This window comes from Tursiops truncatus, chromosome 3 (assembly GCF_011762595.2).
Source record: "Tursiops truncatus isolate mTurTru1 chromosome 3, mTurTru1.mat.Y, whole genome shotgun sequence".
Taxonomy (NCBI): Eukaryota; Metazoa; Chordata; class Mammalia; order Artiodactyla; family Delphinidae; genus Tursiops; species Tursiops truncatus.
Genome location: NC_047036.1, coordinates 59,208,347 through 59,225,109, shown reverse-complemented (window position 1 = coordinate 59,225,109; position 16,763 = coordinate 59,208,347). Strand labels below are relative to the sequence as shown.

The 16,763-nt window shown below is 41.3% G+C and overlaps 1 protein-coding gene across 1 annotated transcript in view; it reads right to left on the bottom strand.

The window, feature by feature from the left end:
- Positions 1 to 16,763, bottom strand: part of ANKDD1B (ankyrin repeat and death domain containing 1B) — a 57,353-nt gene that overhangs the window by 31,528 nt on the left and 9,062 nt on the right. The window contains 3 exon segments of the mRNA XM_033855047.2: positions 5,178 to 5,279; positions 5,378 to 5,480; positions 14,465 to 14,562. Coding sequence (XP_033710938.1) covers positions 5,178 to 5,279; positions 5,378 to 5,480; positions 14,465 to 14,562 — 303 coding nt within the window.

Here is a 16,763-nt window from a genome sequence, read left to right as displayed (position 1 = left end):
GTCCCCATCTTTTCCACTGGAGAACAGCCCCTGTGCCCCACCTTTGTGGAGCTGTTCATTATAGCTCCTGCCTCTTCCACCATCTACCCCTTGGTCAGAGTGTTTGGTTCAGGATGGTCATGTGCCAAGCCACAGGCCAATCAGAGTCACCTGTGAGCTTTCATATATAAAACTTGAGGCTGCTAGTAGCCATCTTTCCCACCATGTGGAGAGTAAACCTATCAATAATGCCAACAGAGACAGCCAAGAGTTGGGAGGAAAAAAAAGAGCTGGACCCAGCCATGCCTGAAGCCAGCCAGATACACCCTCAAACTCTTTAGTTAGGCGTTAATAAACTACCTTTAATGTTTATTCTAGATTAAACTGGATTTTTGTCACTCATAACAAAAAGAACTCTAACTAATACATATTTAGCCGTCTGGGGACACACACTACCGGAAGCATCAGGAGTCTGTTCAACTTTTAAATGGCCTTACTCTTTTATCCTTGGTTGCTACAAAGTCTTGCATTTCCGCATGCCTATACAGAGTGACAAAGGACCCACCCACAAAGAAAGCCTAGTCTGGTAAGAAATGGGAGGTTATCAAAAACAAAACATTTTTCCTCACCAAGAAAACAGCTATTACTTCAAACTTTGTATGCCCTTTAAAAAATGTTATCATCAAGAAAAAAAGTGAAAGCCAAATTACACAAAATAAGAACATTTAAAGTAGTCTCTATCTTATAAACATATCAAAAGGTAGCATGAAGAAAGATGAGGTGACAGTAAAATGAGATACAAATCTTTTCTCCCATCTCTAGTATAAGTTATTAGGCAAAATAACAAGAATTTCAAAAATGTGGGTTTTTAAAAAATATATAGTTTCTTATGTCTTATTTCATTTTTTAACCACCCAACCCTTTTAAATTACACTCAGGTGGGCCTCTACCAGTGCAGCCTCGGAGAACTGAGACTGCCCTCACTTGGAAGGCAGGGAGATTTTCCAGCCTGGAGGACTATGGAGCCTGGTGTCAGGGCCTCAAGCTTCAAGCCCCACACAAACCACAACAGCTTCCCAGCTCAGGAAGGGATCCTGAATCCCTTTCTTCATTAGCAAAAATAAGGAGGGTCCAGAATTCCTGTTCCTTTTTCCTTTATTAACTTAATGTGCATTTAACCTAATACGTCTTAATTCAATGCATTTAAATTGTTTGCACGTGAATAAGCCTGAGGAGTTGCAATTATTCATTAGAAATTATTTTTCATTTTTAAGTTTACTGCCAGGGTTATTTGACAAGGTACCAAGTTCGGTAAATGTTTCACAAACAGCCATTAAATGTGCACCTTAAGTCCAACCTGGCCATCCCTTCCCACAGGGATCCCAGAGAGCATGCCCTGGAGAGCCTCTGAGGAGAGGAGGCCGGCGGAATCCAGCATGAAGCCCCCCGGTGCCTCCTGGGCATGTCTACACACCCAAGACATTTCCCTTCACCCTGCGATCAGGAATCCACAGCAGAACCCTAGTTGAAGGGGAAAACCAGCAGGGCCTTGAATAACTAGAGATTTGAGAGAGGACGAGAACATTGCCATGAGTAAAAAGTGCTGAAAGAGCAGTGTGTTGCATATGAAGGCATGGAACTGGTGTGAAGGGGAGCTGCTGGGTCAGTTCTCCCCAGATGGGAGTCAATAGGTTGGATGAAATCTAAGGCTGTTAGATGTGGGCCTCAGGTCCACATAGGAAACTGTCTTCTCAAATCCCTTCATGACTATTATCCCCAGTCCTCCAAAAAAAGGATGCTTCTTTGCATTTGGACCTCTAGAGACTTCATATATAGATTCCTTTAAACCAGTGGAAGTTCCCCGATATATGCAGCTGAAACCAACCTAACGTCGTACCACCAAACTTTATAAACATTCAACAGATACATGAGAGGCCTCTGAGGCCATTCCCTTCTGTGTCCCTTCCTCTCCAAACATTTTAGTCTGAATATTTATTTTTGATCACTAGGTGGGAGTTCACATGTAGATTCTAAATATCTAGACTGCTTCACCTATGACTTCTCCTGGCTGCTCTAATCTCTCTCCCCTGGAGAGGCCACATGATTTCTAGAGCTACGGAGTTGGGAGAAACTTCAGTATACTCCAGTGTCCTCCATCTCTCCCATCTCACCCAATCTCTTCCAGGCCTAGTTAAATCCATTTTGTTAATAAAGACCTCCTCCCTATAAGGCTTTCCTTGTTAGCTTTTGGATTTCCCTGTAGGCTAATGAGAAGGATTACTAACACTGGGTAGGTATAAAGGCTCTCCATCACTTTCTGTGGATAAGAAACTAGGGAAGAAGGCCCGCTGTGAAGGTGGAGCGGTCTTTTCTATACAGTGCATTTCATGAGCTCCACAGTATCTTTAAGCAAATACAGATGGAAAACCCAACACTGAATTAATTGACCCTGAGCTCCTGATCCCAGTTCCTACTGGCTTTTGCCAGTATCCTTGACCTCACTCACAGATCTCAGAAAAAGGACAGACTTTGTGTTTTTATTGGATTAATCCAGGTTTCTTTAGGATTAAAATTGGACTCAGAGATTCATCTCTCCCTAGATGACCCAGTGAACTCATTATTTGCTCATTCCTCATATGTCTCTCCACCCATCTTAATTTTAGGTCCTCTTAGCTTCACATCTACCTGGCTCTGCACAGTCCGCTACCAGGACTCTTCAGCCTTTTCCCCAACAAACAGTCAGAGTTGGAGGAAGAGGAGTGGAACAGGACAAGTCCAGAGCCTGCCGAAGAGATAATGGCCAGCAGAAGCTCCAGAAGTGGGGAAGGTTCCCCACAAACTGCTTTGGTCTTTGAGCCCCTTCAGCTTGCCTGATCCTCCCCACACACAGCCGTCTCCCGTGAAAGCATCCAGAGCCCAATGAAACGGAAGACAGTCCTGTTCTCACACAAAACAGGTCCTAAGGGACTTCCCTGGTGGCGCAGTGGTTAGGAGTCCGCCTGCCGATGCAGGGGACATGGGTTCGTGCCCCGGTCCGGGAGGATCCCACGTGCCACGGAGCAGCTGGGCCCGTGAGCCATGGCCGCTGAGCCTGCGCGTCCGGAGCCTGTGCTCCGCAACCGGAGAGGCCACAACAGTGAGAGGCCCGCGTACCGCAAAAACAGGTCCTGATAAACAAAAAGGTCCTACTGTATAGCACAGGGAACTATATTCAATATCCTGAGATAAAAGAATATAAAAAAGAATACATATATTATATGAATGTAATATATATAACTGAACCACTTGGTTGTACAGCAGAAATCAACACATTGTAAATCAACTATACGTCAATAAAAAAATTAAATTAAAATAAAAAGAATGTATATATATATATATATATATAACTGAATCACTTTGCTTTACAGCAGAAAGCAAACACAACATTGTAAATCAACTGTACTTCAGTTAAAAATACCTTTTATTAAAACAAACAAACAAACAAAAAATCAGGTCCTGAACATATAATCTGCTGAACTGAATTGAATGGAATTCACTCATAGGCCACACTCCTAGTTAGCCTGGATCAAGCTGGAATGTCTGACTTCCTCATCCTGACATTAAATGCTGTTTGATTATGGTTATCAGTTTGAGGAAATTAGATAGCATTTTACCCTATAATAATTGTTATAATAACTAACATTTAGTGAGCACTGACCAAGTACCAGGTTCTCCGCTAAGTGCTCTATAGTCATTAACTCATTTAAGCATTCCAACAGTGGCTACTCTGATAAATTACTCCATAGGAATGGCTTAGGGGTGGCGTCTGATTGGAAAGGGGTGGTAGAATGGCTTGCCATTTTGCTCACTGGCATAGGTATTTGTATATAAGATTGAGGAAGCATCAAAATCATTTCTATCAAAGAATGGAGGTATTGCTGACAAAAAATGACATGGAGGTCAAGACATCCACCCCCAACCCCATCATGCCTTGGTGCTACCATGAAGTAGGTTTTATTATTCCCATTGCACAGAGGGAGATACTGAGGATTTCAGCAGTTGGAGAACTTGCTAAAGCCACATAGTTAATATATGCCCAGGCCTCAGCCCAAGTCTGTCTGCCTCCAATCTGTAAAGGTATAGTTGCTCAGTCATATTCAGAAGAAGTAAACTAAATTTATAGACTTCATTTGAAGGAATGGCTTTTGTTGTTATTATTTTTAAGATTGAGGTCAGAAAAAAATGTGAAGGTTTTTTAAAAGAGGTGAAACAAAGCGAATATTACTGATTAACTTCTAGAGAGAGTTTAATGGAGAGTAAAGTTCTAGAGGCACAGTGAAAAGGAGGTTCCATTCAAACTCCAAATGCCAATCCCACAGAAGATATTATCCTATGAAAAAAGCCTAGAAGGAGATATTCCAGGGAAAAGACAGTCCCTAGCACATGGGCAATGCCCACTGTCCTCTGAGAAGGGAGACGGTGCAGCATGGTGACTAGAGTCAACCAAACCGGAATTCAAACCCTGGCTCTGTCACTTCTCAGTTTGGAGTCCTCAGACCAGGTACCTAGCCTCTCTGGGCCTCGACTTCCTCAAATATCAGTAAAAATAAGACTTCCTTTGAAAATAAGTAAAATATTTTTTCTTTATAGGATTACTGTGGGGATTAACAGTATAATTCGTTCATCCAGCAATGATTTGTTAAGCATCCCTACGTGCCAGGCCCTAGACCTCTCGCTGAAATAATGTGTGGACACAGCATTCCTCTGGGCCAAGCACACTAACGAACACTCCATAAGTGGTAGCTGTTACTATATCACTTCTTATGAAAGGAAAAAAATATAGATGGATATGGTAAAATTGCACTATATTCCACGGCTCATTACAGCACAGCCTTGGGTCAAATACATTCCCAAAAGGCCAGGCATAATCGAGTAAAATGCAGGCACCCAAACAGGGTGGATACTGTCCACCCCTGGCCAGGATGAGGGAGTAGAGGCAGCTTCCTCAATACCTCCTGCCCTCCCCACATGCAGGTGCTAGGGCCACCACCGGCACCAACAATTTCCATCTGCTCTGTGCTCTGCCAGACAGAGACAGGATCCAGCTACAGGGTCAGGTCTGCCCGTGCTGGCTGCTTTGGCAGTTTCTGCAAGGGCAGGAAGAAAGCAGAATTTAGTGGGGGTGTATTTGAGACCTGTCCACCCAACAGCAAACACACCTCATCAGGCTGGTCCAAGTCCGTCAGGTGCAGATCTTGAATGAGGTACTTCACAATGCCCATGTTGCTCTGAGCCCCAAAGTGGAGGGCATTCATTCCATCCTAAAGAGAGCCAGGGTAGGGGAGACAATTACACTGCAATCTTCTCCTCCTGCACTGTGAGGAGAGGGCTTCTGTCCAGGTGTGATCCACATACCTACCTGACTCTTGGGTCTCTGGTCTGCTCCAGCTCTAACCAGCATGAGCATGATCTCAAGGCTTCCAGACCAGGATGCAAGGTGAATTACTGTCAAGCCATGCTTCCTCCAGAAAAGACAAGAAAGGAATCTGTCACTTGGGTGAGCCACCACACTGTCTCAGCCAACAAAAGCTAGGTTAATACCTAACTGTTGAAAATTAAGAAATGACAGTTTAATATACAGCAAAGGTGATGTTTCAATTCTATGGGGACAATGAATATATTTAATAAGTGGTATAGGCACAAGTAGTTCTTCATCTGGGAAAAGATAAAATTAAATCCTGTATCATATCATACATACAAAAAAGCACACAATAAATATATTAGAAGAAAATCTAGACTATAATGTATAGTGTTTTAATTCAAAAGTTATAAAAGGAACAAGATGATAAACAAAGACAATAAACAAATGATAGATTTTTTTAAATGTACCTCAATAAAGATAAAGATAAATGTAAAATGCCCATCAATATTGGAACACTGAACAAATCAGGGAACAGTCATACCACATGATGTAGGCATTAAAAATAATTAATTAGGGCTGTAACAATTGACATGGAGAGACTTCCATTAGGTAGTTGTTAAATGTGGAAAATAAGATGCAGAGAAAATATAATATGATCCCATTTTTTATAAAACTAGCTATGACCAAAAACTCATATATGTATGTATCTATATCTATTATAAGTGGGTAAGTGGATAGATAGATAACGATGTGGATATGGGGACTTCTCTGGTGGCGCAGCGGTTGGGAATCCGCCTGCCAATGCAGGGGACACAGGTTCAGGCCCTGGTCTGGGAAGATCCCACATGCTGTGGAGCACCTAGGCCCGTGTGCCACAACTACTGAGCCTGCGATCTGGAGCCCGCGAGCCACAACTACTGAAGCCCGTGAGCCACAACTACTGAAGCCTGCACGCCTGGAGCCCGTGTTCCGCAACAGGAGAAGCCACTGCAATGAGAAGCCCATGCACTGCAACAAGGGGTGGCCCCTGCTCATTGCAACTGGAGAAAGCCCGCTCGCAGCAACAAAGAGCCAACACAGCCATAAATAAATAAATAAATAAATAAATAAATAAATTCATTAATTTAAAAAAAAACAAAAAAAACCCAAAGTGGATATGATCATATGAGCATGAGGAAAAGTACAGAAATAAACACACAGATCCTACATCGTTAAATGTAGTTACTGGAGAAGAGGAAACTATACAAAAAAGAAACAAAAGACTGAAGTTATAAAAAGAATTCTATTTATGCATAAATTATTTAAAATAGACTCTCTCAGTAAAATCACACATGCATAAAAGAGGCTGAAGGAGAGATTTTGCTCAAGACCTAGTGACCTGCAGTGATGCTGGGGGTACTTAGACTTGTACACCAAATGAACAGGAAGAGAAATGTGAAAGGAAACAGCCAGCAGTTAACACTTGTCTCAGGGAGGAGGGACTGGAGGGCTGTATCCTGAGGAAAATTAAGACCTGCGCCCTAGGTCCCAAGTTAAAGAAGTATATAGAGCAGACATTATGAGCATGATCTGTAGACTCAAACGAAACTGACCTCAAACTCTGGCTCTACCACTTTCAAATGCTATAATCTTGGTCAACTTAGTTAACTCTTAGCCTCAGGATCCTTAATTGTAAGTTCATGTGTCTGCTTTTCTGTTTCCTTTTATCCTTGTCAAAAAATCATCCATTAACTACGAATAAGGTCTGAGGATCTAATGTATCACATGGTGATTATAGTTAATAACACTTTTATATAATTGAAATTTGCTAAGAGAGTAGAAATTAAATGTTCTCATCAAAAAAAGAAATGAGGTGATGAGTGTGTTAATTAACTAGATGGGAGGAATCCTTTCACAATGTATACACACACTGAATCATCACCAGGTACACTTTAAATGTATCACAGTTTTATTTGAACCATACCTCAATAAAGCTGAAAAAAATTTTAAATAAATCTCTATTAAAATGAAAACAAACAACAACAACAGCAAAACCCACAGGGTTTATAGGGGAAATGCGGCAGGGGCTCAACACTAAAAAACTCTGTCATTGACACCTTTTTAAAAAGATAGGACCCTGCTATGGACTGAATGTCTGTGTCCCTTGATAATTCATATGTTGAAGCCTAATCCCCAATGTGATGGTATTTGAAAGTCATGCCTTTGGGAGATAATTAGGTCAGGAGGGTGGAACCCTCATGAATGGGATTAGTGCTCTTATAAACAGACACAGAGAGCTTGCTTCCTCTTGCCGCTCTCCACTGAGAGTGGATAAAACCAGAAGCAGCTTTCACAAGATGCTGGCAGTGATGTCGTCTTAATCTTGGACTCTCCAGTTTCCAGATCTGTGAGAAAGAAACATTTGTTGTGGAAGCCACCCAGCCTATGGTATATTTGTTACAGCAGCCCAAGCTAAGACAGACCCTAATAAAAACAATAGTACAATTGTACATGTTAAATGGTTAGGTATTTAATCACCATAAATATGGTACTGGACCTCCAAAAAAAAAAATCATCCATAACCTCTGTATAGATGCCTTCCAAAAAGTAAGGCTTCTCAGCACATCTTATGTGCATCTCATAATCAACTGTATCTGTAATCCTGGAGACCAATCTGCTAAATGTATAGCCTATAAATAAATAAACAAGGAATGAGGGTCTGTGGGGGACTTCCATTCTAAAGTGTATAAGCCTTTTGGCAGTTACTTTGGCTGTCCCCAGAAATTGCATTAATGTTTTCTCTTATTGTCAGTAAAGTCTGGGTATGGAGAAGTGAAAAAGCAAGTCCCAGATTATGGAGATGTAACTCTAAATCTGTGGTTCTTCACTGGGGGCAATTTTGCCCCCAGGGGTCATTTGGAGATTTCTGGAGACACTTTTGGTTGTTGTGACCTAGGGGAGATATTGGCATTTAGTGGGTAGAGACCAGAGATGCTGCAAACATCCTATAACCCCCCCAACCTCCACCACAACAAAAAATCACCTGACCAACAGGTCAACAGTGCCACTGTGGAGAAACCCTTCTCTAAATGTACATACCCTATAATATTTACCTTTCGGCTGTCACACTACACAGTGAGGCAGTCTATTAAAGTCTAGAGTGAAGAAAACGCTTACCAATTTCTGCACTTTTTCCCAAGGAACAATGATGTACAATAACTAGTTGAGGTTTTTCAAGAAATTTTACCCCTTAATTTAGCCTTCCCTATAAATCAATGTTTCACACCCAGTAACCATAAATCTAGTTTCACATATGGTCAGAAAAGAGGCCAGAAATATTTGGGATAGATGATAAATCATATTTTGATAGCTCTATTTTTCCCTAAGAGGTCATTCCTAATTTTAAAGCAGCCAACACTTAAGGATTTCAAACACCCATCATAAAATCCAAAAGCAAGGAATTCAAGAGGCAAACAACTTGAGTCTCTGAAACCATAAATTCCAAATGGAGCCATCATTCCTCAGAGGCAAAGAATCACTCCTCACAGATGTAAAGTAAGTCTTCTGATAAGAAACTGACATGCCTGAGAAGTTTATGAGCATGAGTCACAGATTACATTCTAGTCAGTACCTGATGCTCTATAAAGTGTAAAAATGCCCACAGACACCGACAACCTGTTCTCATTACCAGTCTGATGACAGGCAAGAAGGTCAATAACTTCCCCAGGGAACACTTGCACTCAGAGTAAGCAGCTCTGAGGGTAGATGCTTGCATTAGCCTCTGGGCACCACCTGCACTCCACCTGGGATCCTTTCTTCACATCTGGAGTAAGAGCCTCCATTTACCTCGTCTGCCTCTTCCCCAGATTTGTGGATGCTGCCCACTTTGAACCTGGAGTCCTCAGCCTCTGGGCTATGCATCTGATCCTCAGCACGCAACTTACCTGTTACAGTCTCAGTCCTTGCTCCCCAACAGAGTGTAGGTTCCTCAAAGCAGGGACTGTATCTATGCCAGTGCTTCCTGAAACAATCACCTGGGGATCTTGTTAAATTGCAGATTCTGATTCATGAGGTCTGGGGTGGGGCCCAAGATTCTGCATTTCTAACAAGCTCCCTGGTGATACCAGTGCTTCTGGTCCCAGGACCTACTCTGAGTAGCAAGGACTTATATCTAGTTGAATCCCCAGTAGTTGGCATTGATACTCACCCACAACAGACACTGAATAAATATTGATGGTGAAGGGGTGCCACTGTTGGCTCTTTGCAAATAGGTGTTAGAACTCAAAAGACAGAACTGCTAAGTCAAACTGAGGGCTCATCACTCAGATAAAGAAGCTGCCAGGTCTGGCCAAACATGGCATTGCTTGAATTATAAAAAGCATTTTATTAGTTATGCTCTAATGCCACTGTGAATAATTGATTTAGTTACAGAAATACTTAATGAATCTTTCAAGGCAGAGTACAGAGGTACATCAGGAACGATGCTATTTCCCACCTGACAGCATTTCAGTGCCCCAAGGCAAAGTTACAAGAGGCTGATGCTAGCCAGAGTCATGCTTCAAATACAGGGTAATACAAATATATGTTCGGAAAAACCTCAGAGAGAACGAAGTGGTAAAACCTCTCTCCAACATTTTGGGTACAACTGACTTACACTCTGACATAAACGAGTAGTGTGTTTAATACATTAGACACATGGCAATCCTCAGACATGCTGTTTAAAAGAAAAGATGCTATTGAACCTGGGCAATGGATACACCAGTGTTTACTGTACAATTCTCTCCACTTTCATAGTATGTCAAAGGTTTAGGGTTATGATCCTGTTTAAGATGGTATAAGTACACTCCACTCTGTTTCTCCCAACAAATGCTACTAAAATCTCTGGACAGACGTTTGGAACAGCTATTTGAGGACTCTGAGGAGTAAATGACAGCAGGTAGATTGAGGAAGAAAACCAGAACTCAAAATACAAACAATCAGGGTTTCCTGATCTTTTTGTTTTCTCTTCCATACCTTCCAGCTGGGACTCAAAGCAGTACAAATCACTGGCCCGGACAGAAACAGCTCCAAGAGGAGCTTCCCATTCTGGTCTAAGAAGTGGAAGGGGGCCCCTACAGGGCAGAGAAGGTGGGGGAAATCCTAATTTTGTTTTGTTTTCTCTTCTGGTTCCGCCCCAGGCAAGCCTCACTCCCAAAGTTGCAACCCCACAGTAGAAGGGGTAGGAGCAGTGACTGGGCAAGCAGTGATAGAGGGAATCCTTCTCTCTGACCTGAGGAACTGTGGTCAGAAGAGGAGGATGCGGGTGGGGGAGGGGGGAAAAGGGTTTTTTTTCCCTCTCTTAGTCCCAGAGGCAGACGTAATTGTGGGAAGTACACAGCAGAGCTGGGATACTACACCCTTGGCTTTCTAGTCAGAAGACCAGGAAAAGGTGGAGAAGGGCCCTGTAGGTGGAGAATGTAGGGGAGATGATCTTGGAGAGGTGGGAGTTCAAGAAAGCAACCCCATAAAGTTGTGTATGTACTACTGGCCTCCCCCCGGACCTGTACATGTTCCTGACCCTAAACAGTGTGACAAAAGCTTGGGGAACTGAACTATCGGGTAGACCACTGCCCAGGTCTCAGACTGGCTCATGGATAGCGCACAGGTCCAAACAGCACTGCAAAAGTGTTAAAAACTGGTGACATTGGTGTCAAATGGTGTTGAAGAAATCGGTCATCCATATACCAGATTCCTTATAACTTTATACTTAAATTAACTCAAAATGGATGATAAATCTAAATGTAAAACACAAGGCTATAAAAGTTTTAGAAGAAAAATATGAGAAATCTTCATAACCTTAAGTTAGGCAAATCATTCTTAGATATAATACCAATAGCTAGATTCATTTTTTAAATACAAGTGAATTGAATTTCATCAAAATTAAAAACTTCTGCTCTATGAAAAACACTAAAAAGATAAGCTGCAGAGGGTGAAAAAATATTTGCAAATCACATATCTAACAAAGGACTTGGATCCAGAATATATAATGAACTCTCAAAACTCAACAATTAAAACAGGGACTTCCCTGGTGGTCTAGTGGTTAAGAATCTACCTTCCAATGCAGGGGACACGGGTTCGATCCTTGGTGGGGGAACTAAGATCCCACATGCCATGGGGCAACTAAGCCTGTGCGCTGCAACTACTGAGCCTGCGTGCCACAATGAGGGAGTCTGCGTGCTGCAACTACAGAGCCCACATGCTATGGAACCCGTGCGCCACAACTAGAGAGACCTCACACTCTGGATCCCACGTGCCACAACTAGAGACAAGCCCGCACGCTGCAACAAAGAGCCTGCGTGCCGCAACTGAGACCCGCCACAGCCAAAAATAAATAAATAACTAAATAAATATTTTTTAAAGAATAGTACGAAGCACACAGGGTTGTTGCAAAGATCAAACAAAATTAATGTAAAAAAACCAACATAATCAATTTTTTTTAATGTTCAAAAGATTTGAACAGACATATCACCAAAGAAGATATACAAATGGTAAATAACACAAGAAAATATGATTTAATAACAATTAGCTATTAAAGAAATGCAAATGAAACCACAATGAGGTGCCAATACAAACCTATTAGAATGGCTAAAATTAAGGGAGAAAAATAACAATACCAAGTGCTGATGAGGATGTGGAACAAATGGAAACCTAGTACATTGCTGGTGGGAATGAAAATGGTGCAGCCCCTCTAAGAAAGTCTAGTGGCTTCTTGTATATAGCTCACTATATGCCCCAGTAATCTCACTTCTCTAGGTATTTACGTTAGAGAAATGAAAACTTATGCTTACACAAATACCTGTACACGAATGTTTACAGCAGCTTTACTTGTTATAGTCAAAAACTGGAAGCAACTCTAATGTCCTTCAACTGGTGAATGGATATAATAAACTGTGGTATATCTATACACTGGAATACTATTCAGCAATAAAAAGGGAGGAATTACTGATACATGCAACACATGAACCTCAGAGAAATTTTGCTGAGTGAAAAAAGCCAGTGTCAAAAGGTTACATACTATATGGTATCATTTATATGGCACTCTCAAAAAGGCAAAATTATAGAGGTGGAGAAAAGATCAGTGGTTGCCAGGGTAGGGGAGGGTTTGACTACAAAGAGGTTTTGACTACAAAGAGGCAGCATACGGGATTTTTCTGGATGATGCAACTGTTCTGTATTTTGATTGTGATAGTGGTTACATGAATTTATACATGTGTTAAAATTCATAAAGCTGTATGCCAAGAAGAAAGTTAATGAACAGTATGTTAATTTAAAAATTAAAGTAAAATAAAAAGTTATTGTATCTGGGTTTCAATGTTAAAATAAAACTAGACTCTTGGCAATCATGTCTATTACCAAAACATCTTTTGCAGGCTAAATAACATTAAAAAATAATCAAATGATAATTTTCAGACCTAAACAACATGTTCCTTAAGTATTATAACTGTAATACAACCTATTACACTCATTAAGTTGGAGTGCTTGCAGTGCCAATTTTTTAAAGTTTTTTTAAAAAATTTATTTATTTATTTATATTTATCTTTGGCCGTGTTGGGTCTTCGTTGCTGTGCGCGGGCTTTCTCTAGTTGAGGTGAGTGGGGGCTACTCTTCATTGCGGTGCGCAGCCTTCTCGTTACCGTGGCTTCTCTTGTTGCGGAGCACAGGCTCTAGGTGCACAGGCTTCAGTACTTGTGGCACGTGGGCTCAGCAGTTGTGGCTTGCGGGCTCTAGCTCTAGAGCTCAGGCTCAGTAGTTGTGGCGCATGGCTTAGTTGCTCCACGGCATGTGGGATCTTCCCGGCCCAGGGCTCGAACCTGTGTCCCTTGCATTGGCAGGCAGATTCTTAACCACTAAGCCACCAGGGAAGCCCTGCAGTGCCAATTTTTTAAAAGGGGTTTTTCTTCATTCTGATTCTGTTGTTTATCAATTCACTTGCCTACCAATACTAGAGCAATAATTAGACAGAGAGGGATGTGTCCCTCTGGTGAAACAAAGAGAAACTCTCATCATTATGAAGTCTAGGCCATGTCTATGAGTGCCGACAAAACCAATAAGATAACCAATAAGATGACCAATTGGTCAACCATTTATTCATCTTCCAATGATTTACCAAGCACATACTAAACCTAACCCTGTGAGACATGAAGGTAAAGCAATGCTGAGTCTTACCCTCCAAAGAGTCAGTCCAGGGAAAAAATAGAATAGCTCTTTAAGAATTTTTTGAATAGTTTAACTTTAAAAAACATGGCCCATTGGATTAACTAAGAATCAAGAACTATCATCCATTGGATTAACTAAAAGCCAAGGTTATCACCTACTTTTGCAACTGGAGATGATAAACATGATGTTGGGTCTCTCCAGCCTAACTGGTTTCCTTGTTCCATGGTAAAGTATTAAACGAAGTTGGGAAAAGCACGTGGAAAATCTTTAGGGTGGATTTTGATGTCTAGGCAGATAAATCATCAAGGTGATATGTGGCTAAGGCCATGGTCTCTGGAATCAGATAAGCCAGGTTCAAATCCTGCCTCCACTCCTTCTTAGATGTAATTTTGGGGGCAAGATACTTAACCTCTCTTTGTCTCAGGCCCCTCATCTGTAAATTGGACATTATAGCAATACTTTTCTCACAAGGCTGGGGGCACTAAATATCAAAGTCCTGAGACTGGTGCCTGGTACACAGTATGTGTTTAATACGCCTTATTTATTTATCAGAGTTCACAGGGAAAATTCCAGATTTAATGTCCCTGAGTCCAGTTAGCTTCTGTCTTCTATGCCCCCAGTTACACTCTAGGCAACCATTTTATTCTTACAAATGGATGCTACTGGCCATAAGGTCAATATGGGAAAATAAATAAAAGCGTAAATCCTATAGGTAGTGGGTAAACAATTGGTGACTATCAAATACAAAAAGCACATAATATGCGTATTCTCTAAATAGATCTTTCCAAAATGAACACTGCCAATGGAAATATTTTGTGTGTAGGTGCAGAAAAGATAACCCAAGCGGCCAGATTTTCCCCTTACGTTGGTTATGCTCCGATCCATTCTCCCCAACGAAGACGAGGTTACCTCACCAGCAACACCCCCCTGGCCTTGTGATTCAGCAAGAAATCCACCGCAGACAAATGACCTGTCCCCACTGCAAAAGGCAGGGCTGTGCGGTTCATCTGAGGAAACACAATTAGTGTTTTCAGTCATCTGATTGTTATTTAGCCTTCTTAAGATTCCCGGTTCTTTTTTTTTTTTTTTTGCGGTACGTGGGCCTCTCACTGTTGTGGCCTCTCCCATTGCGGAGCACAGGCTCCGGACACTCAGGCTCAGCGGCCACGGCTCACGGGCCCAGCCTCTCTGTGGCATGTGGGATCTTCCCGGACCGGGGCACGAACCCGCGTCCCCTGCATTGGCAGGCGGACTCTCAACCACTGCGCCACCAGGGAAGCCCAAGATTCCTGGTTCTTGAACGGCCATAATTTTCTATCAGGTGCTTGTGTTTTGATTATTTATCTACTATTTGCCTAGCCTTTGAAAGTAGTGAGAACTGTATCCAGCATAATCTTGCATTTCTCTACTGTTAGATAATAGAGAATTTAGCAATCAACTGGAGGATATGCCTCAAGCTGAAATCCACTGCGTAACCTATGACTGATTGTACGGATTTCAACTAGAGAGTAAAAGCTGTATTTCTCCGGTATGCAATCATTAATAATGGTAGGACATGTTGATAATACATAACAAAAAATCTTCCTAGAAGTTCAATCCATATATGGTTCTTTCCTCTGTAATTTTTAGACTGTAAATTTTACTGAAGCAAACAAATCAAGAAAGAGACGGAAGGAAGGAAGGAAGGAAGGAAGAGAGAGAGGGAGAGGGAGGTAGGAGGGGAGGGGAGGGGAGGGAAGGAGGAAGGAGGGAGGAAGAAAAGACACACAGAGAGAAAGAAAGCTATAAATATCTTTTGCTTCAAAGAAAAGCCAACTTGGTGCTCCCAGGATGTCTAGAGACAGTCTGACATGCTTCAGACAATGGATGTTTTGCTTGTAACTAAAACACATGTCATAGTTCCCACATTCTAGATACTGATCTTGCTTCCAAAGAATTTACTATCCTTTGTTTCTCATAAATAATTTATTGCAAAAATTGAGAACTGTTTAATCTGATTTCCTTGGTAGCTAAATTGGTGATAAACTAAATTTGAGTTACCCTTGCTATTTTCTGCAGTCTAGAGCTATGTCCTAGTATGTCAAATTTGGGCTTATAAACTCCCCTTTACCTTTATTCGTGAATAAGGATGCAAATCAAAATACCATCCAAGATAATTCAATAAAACCACTTCCATGTTTTTTCATTTCTGTCATCACAGATTTTAAGGAACTCTACAAGTAACCATGTCAACAATTTTCTGTAAACAGGACTAAAAGAGATGTCATTAGAAAGCATAATATAATTCATCAGGAGTTTACAATAACTTGCTACACTGACTGTAAGTTTAAGTGTACTATCTCTCTAAGTACTTTAATATAAAAATATGGTTTAAAATATCAGAAAGTTATATGGAAAAAATTTTCAAATGGTTATAAAAGTACACTGGAGAATCGATTTCCTGCTGCTTGGAAAAATGATTATTGCTTTACTTATTCAACAATTAATCTAGATATTACCTTAAAAGATCCTTGCTTATTTCTTTAATTTTTGCTCCCTTCCTTTCTTGATTCCCTTCCTTTTTTTTTTTGTTCCTAAAATTGTTATGCTGTAAAAATTTGCTATTTTTCTACTCTTTCTAGGATGTCTGTGGACAATGAATATGGTATACACAGGTAACACATCAGACATACACATGTACACATACACAATATACACAGACACATAAACTCCCACATACACATAAACACAGATCCCCTCACACACACACATGCACAACTGTTAAACACCCTTCCACTGCACATGATGCATGACCTCAGTTTCTATGACCTCATTGCCTGGGATAGATCCAGGTTTTGTGGAACGTCAAGTTTACACTCTTTGGGAGCCCTCTTTAAAGCCAGAGTCAGAAAGCTTAACGGATTACAGTTAAAATTTCTTACTTTTTCAGATTTTACAAAATCATATAACAATGGAACACACTGCTAGAGTCCTCCCAGTGCCTTGGAAGGAGTCTGTGCAAGCAGGTGTCTTAAAGTTTATGCTTCATTTGCATTACATCCACCTCTGCCATTCCCACAAATTGTCCTAAACGATTGACACAGCCCCCAGTCTGTTCACTTTGATAAACCCTGCCTGGTGGCGCTGTCAGGAAATCCCCACAGAAGCAAGCAGTAGGAAATCCATGTCTGTCAGTGGGACCTCTCCCCTAAACCCAGGCACTTGAAGA